The sequence below is a fragment of the Melozone crissalis genome, unplaced genomic scaffold (genome assembly GCF_028551555.1).
Source record: "Melozone crissalis strain CALT ecotype California unplaced genomic scaffold, PUWL_Pcris_2 ptg000063l_1, whole genome shotgun sequence".
NCBI lineage: Eukaryota > Metazoa > Chordata > Aves > Passeriformes > Passerellidae > Melozone > Melozone crissalis.
The window spans coordinates 11,639,226-11,648,425 of record NW_026535841.1 but is presented as its reverse complement, the minus strand read 5'-3'; the positions used below and the strand labels follow the sequence as shown (position 1 = coordinate 11,648,425).

At 52.3% G+C, this 9,200-nt stretch overlaps 1 protein-coding gene across 1 annotated transcript; it reads right to left on the bottom strand.

Annotated features, from left to right (window-relative positions):
• Nucleotides 1-3,967: 3,967 nt before the first annotated feature.
• On the bottom strand, nt 3,968-6,248 carry CMKLR1 (chemerin chemokine-like receptor 1). The gene has a single exon (XM_054288872.1). The coding sequence runs from the start codon at nt 6,204-6,206 to the stop codon at nt 5,118-5,120; it is 1,089 nt and encodes a 362-aa protein (XP_054144847.1). The 5' UTR covers nt 6,207-6,248; the 3' UTR covers nt 3,968-5,117.
• Nucleotides 6,249-9,200: the final 2,952 nt, after the last annotated feature.

Below are 9,200 nucleotides of genomic sequence, written 5' to 3'. Positions count from 1 at the left end.
ACCTTGATTTGTTCTGACAGGCCCCGGCCGCCCAAGGGGCAGAGCTCCCTGCCTCCCCTCGGCAGTAATTAACCCCTCAAAGCCAATTAATCGCCAGATAAAACAATTAAGGGATGACATTGCATGCGGCGCCCAGAGCCTGGGCTGGAGCTTGGGAGAAGAGGGGAGGGGACCCCACATCTGCACCTCCACAAACCCCACCAAAAAACCCTGGGAATCTCCCCACTACCAATTTACATCTTCTTTTATTTTTTTGTTTTCCCTTTTATGGCACCACAATTGCTTCTTTTTTTTTTTTCCTTAATTTTTTTAAACACATTTAAATTGCACCAAAATGGAGCAATTGGAATATGTTATGACCATGTCAGCACATCTGGCAGCACCTCTGGATTCTGGGATCCCCCCTTCCCCTCGTTCCACTGATGCAGGAGCAGCTTCCCCATCCCAGAGCTTCATCCTCTGAATTTTTATTTATTTATTAAACGCTGGGCTGTGTTTCAACCACATGGAACTGGCACTTAAGGACAAAATTCCTATTCCCCCTGGAAAAAAGGAGCCAACCACCCCTCCCGCATCATTTTCCTGGGAAAAGCTCTTGACATTTACGAGCCCGCCCGGCTGCCTGGGGGAGGCAGCACTCATCCTTTCCATGAGGATTTGAAAAGCTGAAAAGCCGAAATTTTTCCTCTTGACTCAGCCTGAGCATCCCTGGGTGGGCACAGCCCGCCCTGCCCCGCTGGAAGGACCGTGACCTCCCCTCCTCCCTGGATTCCTGCAGGAAAAATCATCTATTTTTGGCAAATCTCGCATCCCCGGGAGCGTTTTCCTGCCTCCCGGTGCTGCTGCAGCGTTCCTGCCTCCAGGGCTGCAGGGGTTGCTCGGCTGTTGCCGTGGCAACGGCGTCTGCACCAAAAACTCCCGCATTTCCCCCAATTCCGGGTGGGGTTTGTGCTCCCTGGATGCTGTGGTGATGGAGGGTTTGCGATCCTTCCTGGCAAAGGGAGTGGATGCTCCTTTGGATCCTCCTGAATCCAGGAATTCCTAAATCCCCTAAATCCATGAATACCCCAATGTGATGCAAACAATGCTGAAGGGCTCAGAGAGAAGGAGTTCCCCACTTCCCAAATTAAATCCCATAAAGCTGTGTTAAAAAAAAAAAAGGGAATCCCCCCACCCCACCCCACACACCCCTCAGTAGCAGAACTTCCATAAAAACCCCAGAATGGGGAGATGGGCCATAAATCAGAGAGCAGCCATCTCCATCCCTGACAAAACCAACAGGTTTATGTATCAGCTTGGCTGTTTCCCCTTAAATTTACAGCTGACAACGTGCCTGAACACAGCAGGGATAATTTAAACCTGGCTCCCAGCAAAGGGAGAGGGGAACACGTTTAGTCCTCTTTTTTTTCCTTAATTTTAAATTTCATTCCAATTCGGAACAAGGGCAGTGATTTATGGGAGAGGGAAAGCACAGCTTTATTTTAGGGCCGTGACAGCCAAGTGAAAAAGAGCTGTCATTAAGGATGGTAACACGTTCCACAGGAGCAGGGTTTGTTCTATTCCAGGGTAATTTCACCCAGAAAATGAGACCCAGCCTTGGGTTTGGGTAAATCCAGGGGAGCAGAAAAGGGAATGGGGCAGGTTTGGGATGTGCTGGGCGAGAAGCAGTCCTGCCACAGCTCCCATCTCTGGGATCTGGGGGGCTGAACCCCACAGCATAATGAGGAACTGGGGGAGGGAGAGGGGGAATGGTTGTGGCAGGATTTAAGAGGTGGGGACTGAGGATGTGGGCTGGGGATTCTGGTCTGAGAATCACAGGGATGTGGATGGGGGTCCTGGCCTGAAGGTTGGGGGTCCCAGGGTTTGGGATAAAGGTCCTGGACAGGGGTTGGTGCTCCAAGGCTGGGGATAGGGGTTCTGGGATGGAGGATTTGTGCCCCATCTCCAAAACCTGCTGTTCTTCTTTACCATGACCCTTGACTGACCCTAAAATCCCCACAACTGCCCTAATTCCGGATTTCATGGGGTGTTGGTGGTGTTGCACCCCAATTTCACCGATTTCTGCCCCAAAAAGAGCAGCAGATCCCGGCACCAACAGCCCTGGAGCTGCAGCTCCCCCCCACCAGCCTTTCCCTGGATGCTGATTCCAGTTTGTGCACGTTCCCCTGGAGCTGCCCCTGGTCATTAACCTCCTGCTGCCGTTAATCAAGAGGACTTTGTTAATTAACAGCTAAAGATGTCTCCAGCTGAGCAGCGCAGGTGTGGGATTGGGGTCACCTGGATGCATCCAAGGATCTTTAATTCAATATATTGCAGCTTCCCAATGCTCTGGGGGAGTGCAGCCCCCTCCCCTCCATGAACAAAACATCCAGCACTGCAAAAAACCCGAGGAATGCTGACAGGATCCATCCTCAGCACCCTGGGAGATTCCAGAGCTGCAGCTCCTGCAGTATTTTGGGAATATCAGAGGAATTGGGGCAATACTGAGCTGCATTTCTCTGCCACTCTGCCAAAAAGGGAAGAAAAAACCTGGCTGAGGAGGCTGAAGTTTTCTGAGGAATGCTATTTTCTTTTTTTTCCCTGCTTCTATTTTATAGACGTATAAAAATGTGCTTTTTTAATGCTGCCTGGGTGAGCCGTTTGCTGCCTGTCTCAGTGGGTGACACAGGAACAGAAATCACTGATATTCCTTGGGGAGCTGAATTCAAAGATAACAAGGTCCAGCAGGAAAAAACTCAGTGGATTTTTCCTTTTTCTTCCCAAACCCTGTCAGGATGAGGAGAATCAGGAAGAGGAGGGGACAGAGCAGCAGCACTGGGGTCTGGATGGATGTTGGGGTGCAGAACTTGGATCATCCATGGGGGATATCCCAAAGCCCACCCGAGAGGCTCAGATCCCACCTCAGCCACTCAAGCCCCATCCCTCTTTCCACAACTCCAAACTGGACCCCAGGGCTCAGGAATACACACAGGGAAGGGATTTCTCCGTGGAAAACCCTGGGATCCTTCCCACTCCACACATTGAGGTATTTGTCTGGAAAACAGAGGTTTTATTAAATAAGCAAAACAGCTACAAAGATGCACCCAAATATTTGGGAAACTTGGGATTGCCAAGCTGCCATTACAGGGATGATTTAACCCCAGGGTAAGTACCAAGGCACTGCTTTTTTTTATTTATTTTAATTTTTTTTTTTTTTTTTGGAAAGCTGTTTGGAGCAATAACAGATGGGCTTGGAAAAAACAGACACCAGAATTAGTGAGGAGCATCCTGAATCCATCATGAACATCCCAGCACCAGCCTGAGGGGCTGTGGGATGGCATCCAGTCCTTGAGGCTTCATCCCACTCTTCCCACATCCAGGCCTTCTCCAAACCCTGAGCCCAAAAAGCCACAGAAGCTGCTGGCTCTGGGTACATCCCATCCCCACTGCTCCCTAAACAGATCCTCTGCAAGTTCTGTGTGTCCCTGTGTGTACATCTGTCCCATCCCACTCCTAATAGGATCCTGGCAACCTTCCAGCAATGTTAATTAAATACTGGGGAAAATGAGCAAGAGGAGCCTCCTCCCACCACCAGAGAGGCCCTGCAGCCTCCTCAGGCACCTCATCTTCCATGGGTATAGATCCAGCATGGGTTTGGGGGGAAAAATCTCTGTGGAGCGGGGCTGGGAGTAGCCCTGGGCTTGGCAGTGCTCCCCAGGGTGCATCCCAACCCCAGGAGACACACAGACAATCCAGGTGCTGAGCGTCCCATCACAGGGAGGAGGTGATGAGATCAAGGTGGAGCAGCGAGGAGCGCCAGGGCGGAGAGGATGCTGGATAATCCATCTGAAATCCTGAAATCCTGAAATCCCGAAAACCTGAAATCCTGACATCTTGAAATCCCAAAATCCCGAAATCCTGACGTCCTGAAATCCTGGCATCCTGAAAATCTGAAACCCTGACATCCTGAAATCCTGGCATCCTGAAATCCCACTCCTGCCACCCGATTTCAGGATCTGTTGCCTGGAAATAGCTCCCTGCCTTTTCCTGGGAGATGTCTCTCCATTTTATTTTCCATTTTCTGATTTCCAAGGAAAGCTATAAATAAATATTTCGGCCCCTGTGGGCATCTGGGAGCAGATCCTCAACTGCCAAAACCCGCACAAAGCTCCCTGAGGGACCTCCTGAAATGTCCCCAAGGGCTACTGAGGGCTGCCTAATTCCAGCTCCATGGAGTGACACATAAATGAGGGTGACACCAGGGCTGTGGTGAAGGAGCTCTAATGGAGAAGGAGCTCCAAAATTAACTGGTTGTGAAACTGGATTGAAGAGGTGGCTCAGCTCATCCTTCACTGCAGAGATCGGTGTGTGGCGGCAGAGTCTCCCAGGAGAATCCCAGAGTGTCCCAAGATGTACATGAGGGGACAGCAGGTCCTCCCCAGAAGCTCATTCCCAGCTCATGGGCCTGCTCCTGGTCCCAAATACCCACCTTTCCTGCAGGATGTACCGTGTGGAATGTGCCCATCAAAGGGAGGGTTAAAAACGCATTTCAAATTGACCTTTCCCTCTTCCTTCTCCCCGTTTTCCATGCTGGTGACCCTGTGCATGAGCCCAATCCCCACTCTGGAAGGTGGCCCTGGGTCTGGGTCACTTAGAAGACATTTGAGACTTCCCAGTTCTTTGAGATGGGATAATCCAACCCCCTCATAAGGACACTTCCCAAAAAAAGTCACAAACACCTTCTTCTGGTACCAAAATACCTCAGGAATTTACCATGAGGAGCCACACAGAGACATGGGACAGAGCAGTGTCACCAGTTTGGCCATGGCACAGGAGATGCCTTCCTGATATCCTGCACCCCACTCTGGAAACACCAGGAAAGCCCTTCCTGGGTCAGGCACTGCACAGTTTGGAAGGGAATGCCCAAAAATGTGTTTAGTTTGGCACAAGGATTTTTGCAATCCCAGATCAAGGGTGGTTGTGTCTTCTCCATCCCTTAGGGGTCTCCATCCCCTGCCAGCCCCCAGGCAGCAACACCAGTCAAAAATGGGCAGTGCAGGACAATGTTTGACCACACCAGGGCTGGTCACCATCACAGTGCCATCACCAGGGGATTCTGTCCCTCCTGCAGGCTGAGTTTACACAACCGTTGTCTCTTTCTCAGTCATGGAGGAGACCTTGGAGAAGCTCCTGTGCACGATGCTGGAGTGTCCTGTCTCCTCGCTGAGGGCGTTCACCAGCCTGGAAAGGAGGGTCACCTTGAACTTCTTGAAGTCCTGGCCCATGAAGACGTAGAGGACGGGGTTCATGCAGCTGTTGGAGGCTGCCAGAGCCGTGGTGAGCGGGATGAAGATCTCAAACACGGACCAGGGCACCGCGCCGGGCGCCGTCTCCAGCAGGTTCAGCAGGTGGTAGGGGCTCCAGCAGAGGAAGAAGGTGACAATGATGGTGACAATGATCTTGAAGGGCTTCTTGGACTTGGCCAGGCGGTTGCGACGGAGGTTGAGGACGATGGCGACATAGCAGAAGGTGATGATGGTGATGGGGAGGATGTAGCCAGCCAGGAACCTGGTGATGTTCACCGTGCGGTGCCTCACCAGAGCCAGCCCTTCGTAGGATTTATTCCTGGAGAGGGAGAAGTTGCTGAAGCAAATCACGGAGCTCCGGGTCTGCGCCGTGTCCCGGAAGACGAGCGAGGGGCAGCTCATGACGATGCCCAGGGTCCAGATGACCACGCAGACCCCGTAGGCCAGGTTGGTGGAGCGGTGGTTCTGCGACCACACCGGGAACACCACGGACACGTAGCGGTCGAAGCTGATGGTGGTGAGCAGCAGGACGCTGGTGTACATGTTGAGGATGAGGAGGAAGGAGTTGAGCTTGCACATGACCGTGCCGAAGATCCAGTGGTAGCTCATGGCCGTGTAAGCGATGTTGATGGGCAGGAAGATGTTGAAGAGGAAGTCGGCCACAGCCAGGTTGAGGAACCAGACGGCGTTCACCGACTTCTTCATCTTGAGGGTGATGATGGCGATGACGAGGCCGTTGCCCAGGATGCCCAGCACGCAGGACACGGTGTAGATGATGACGGACAGGATCCTGGTGATGTCCTTGGGGTCGTGGGCCGGGTCTGCCCACACGCTGCCCGTGTCCTCGTAGGTGTAGTCGGGGTAGTCGCTGTAGTTATTGTTGAGGCTGTCCAGGTAATCGGACAGGTTGGGAAGCGCCATTGTCCCTGGGAGCAGCAGCTGATCCGTGTGATCCTGGGGAGCTGGGATCTGCAGCCAGGGATCTGCCCCTGATGAGCAAACACTCGGTGTTAATCACAGTGAGGAGAGCAGGAGGGACAGTGGACCCCGACACATTTGGGAATTGGGGACAGGGAGAGAAGGGACAAACGCAGGAATGGGGGATCTCATGGAACCTCACTGGTCCCGAACAAGATGCTCCCGCAGCTCCTCCCTGATTCCCTCCCCCATCCGTGAGACATCAGGACGTGATTCAGCCCCTCAGCTTCACCAGGATGTGGCTGCAGCCTCATCCTGCAGAAAACGTTGATTGCCCGCCTACTTCCAGAGGGAAAACCGGGATAATGCTCATTAACAGCTCATCAACAGCTCTGACTTTACAATCTGCAACATATTATGGGTCCTCTATTTTTTTTTTATGGACTGAAAACCCAAAGGGAAGCTCCCCACACACCCCAGTGACACCAGGCACCCTCTCACCTCTCTCCTCTCTGTCGGGATGGGGACAGGTGACACTTCAGTGTCCCAGGGCACAGCGGCAGCTCCCTCCACACCGGCCTAGGGCATGAGCTGTAAGATTAAAGCCAGGATCAAAGAAAGGCCGCTCACCTCCGGATGTGGGGTTAAAGGAGGAAACCCAATCAGGGTGTGGCAATAATTAACCCTGTGCAGCCTCCCTCTGGGGACTGTGCTGGCCAAGGACCCAACATGAGCAGCACCCTCAGGTGCACACAAAGAACCAATTAACCACAAGTTACTAATCATTAAATAATATAAAAATATATAAATAATAGAAATATATAAATAATAAATTAAATAATAATTAATTCAAGGTATAAATGAGGAGGACATTGTCTATCTTATATCCTGCATTCTCACAGGGTTGTTTTCCCAATTCAGTTGATGCCCTGTATGTTTAAATATGTTAATTGTGGTAAATCAGCAGCATCATTGGCCATTGTCAGACTCCAGGCTCCAGAGCCTGGATTGAGGGGCTTCAACCTCTCCCCTGTGAGAATCCAGGATATAAAACCCCCTGCCTGGATCAGGAGGGTTAAAACCAAAATCCCCAAAGGCTGACAAGAAGCCCAGAGCATCCCACCCTGACGTGTCCTCACAGGAGGGACATGGGGACGCCCAAGGACCCTGCCTGTTCCCAAGGAATTTCACCCCAAAGGTCCCTAAGCCTCACCCTCCCACCAGCCCTGCTTTCAGATTCCCATGGTGTTTGTGCTGGAGGCTATTGTTCCTCCCTGGGCTTTTCCTGCTGTTCCTTCCTGCCATTGCTACTGCAGAGTCCCCAGCCAGGGGTGAAATCCCACCCTGTCACCTCCCCCTGGCCCAGCTCCTGGGCACGATAAGCAGCCAGAATAAATTAGATTTGAGTGCAAAGTCTGGGAATGGGCTGGAGCTGGGGAGAGGCCTCGTCCCAGGAAAAGCTCGATGGCCACAGAGATGACTTGAAGTCGATGATCCGGTGGAAGGAACAGAATCAGCAGAACTGACTCTCCCAGAGATGTTAATGGTGATTGATGAGGGTTGCTTTATGGAACAGGGATTTCAGGTCATCCCCTTCCCAAAGGCTGAGCTCCAGAAAGGTGGGGGAGACCAGAACCCCACGTCCATCCCACCCCACCCCATTGCCTCATATCCCATCCCACTTCATTGCCTCCCATTGCACCACACCCCATTGCATCATATCCCAATCCCATCCCATCCCATCCCACCATCCAGAGAACCCCAAAGCTCCCTGGACTTGCTCCACAGCCCCCTTTTCACCTTTTCCACTGTGTGTCATCCATGGGGCAAGCGAGACACTCCCACCCCTCACTGTTACCCCACATTCAGCCCCTGCTCCAGAGGGACAGAGGAAATTCCCACTCCTCTTCCCACTGTGTCCACTCCCATGTTTTTAATGTAAAATCCTCCCTTTAGTATTATTTTTAATTGCTGGCCCTGATGATTTTCAGCTTGTTCCAAAGCTGATTTTATTGGATTATTTACCTGAATTCTCTGTTAATTTTGCCCTGCCAGGCTTGGCAGGGATTGGTCTCTGCTCCCAGCTGGGATGGGGATGGCAGAGAGCAATGGGAACACCAGGACACTGCTTCCCCGTGGGATTTGGCAGAGGATGGGTTTGTTTCCAGGGCTCACGAGAAGCAATCCCAAACTCCACAGCAGCAGCAGGACAATCCCACCATGAACATTCCAGATGGGCACCAGGAGCCCAGACCTGCTGGAAAATCACCCAGCAAACTCCCACCTGCCTCTCCAAAACTCTCCCAAAAATGGAGAATATCAAGGGCAGCTGCCTGAAACCTCCTCATTTCTCACAGCAAAAAAACTCAGAAGTCTGGGAGGAAATTAAAAAAAAAAAAAAAAAAAAAAAAAAAAAAAAAAAAAAAAGCCACATAACACTAAGAGTGTTTCATCGCTCCTCTCCGGGCTGAAAATTCCCTGCTCAAGCCAAAACCACTGCTCTCCCTTCGATCTATTCATCCTTGTCCTCCTACCTCAACAAAAAGGAGCAGAGGGTTTACCCAAAATAGCCTTTTCTCCGTCATTCCCGCAGCTGTGTTTGCCTTGGTACCCAGGGAAGGCCGGGTGGGATTCCCGACGGGGCGGCTCGAGCACCGGCAGCATCCCGGCGCATACCGGGGGAGGATGAGGTCAGGGATGTTGTTCTTGGGAAGGCAACAGGAAACCGAGAGAACAGCAGAAAATGTTCAAATCCAGCTTTTTCTGGGCGAAAAAAAGCTCTGCCCCGGCCAAGGCAGGCGGGCGGGGGACGGATGTGAGCGGGGAAAGGCGGCGGGATGGGACGCGGGGAGGGCAGGGGATGCTCGGGCAGCGCATCCCGGCGGGCAGGGCGGTGCCGGATCCCTGCTCCAGGATTTATAGGGATGGGCAGGCTGCCAGCACCGCCTGCTGCCCGCCGGGCCCGGCTTTTAGCGGGGCAGGTTGAGGAGAGCTGAT

Coding starts and splice junctions, on each gene's coding strand:
- CMKLR1 (XM_054288872.1), bottom strand. CDS start 6,206: ATGGCGCTTCCCAACCTGTCCGATTACCTGGACAGCCTCAACAATAAC.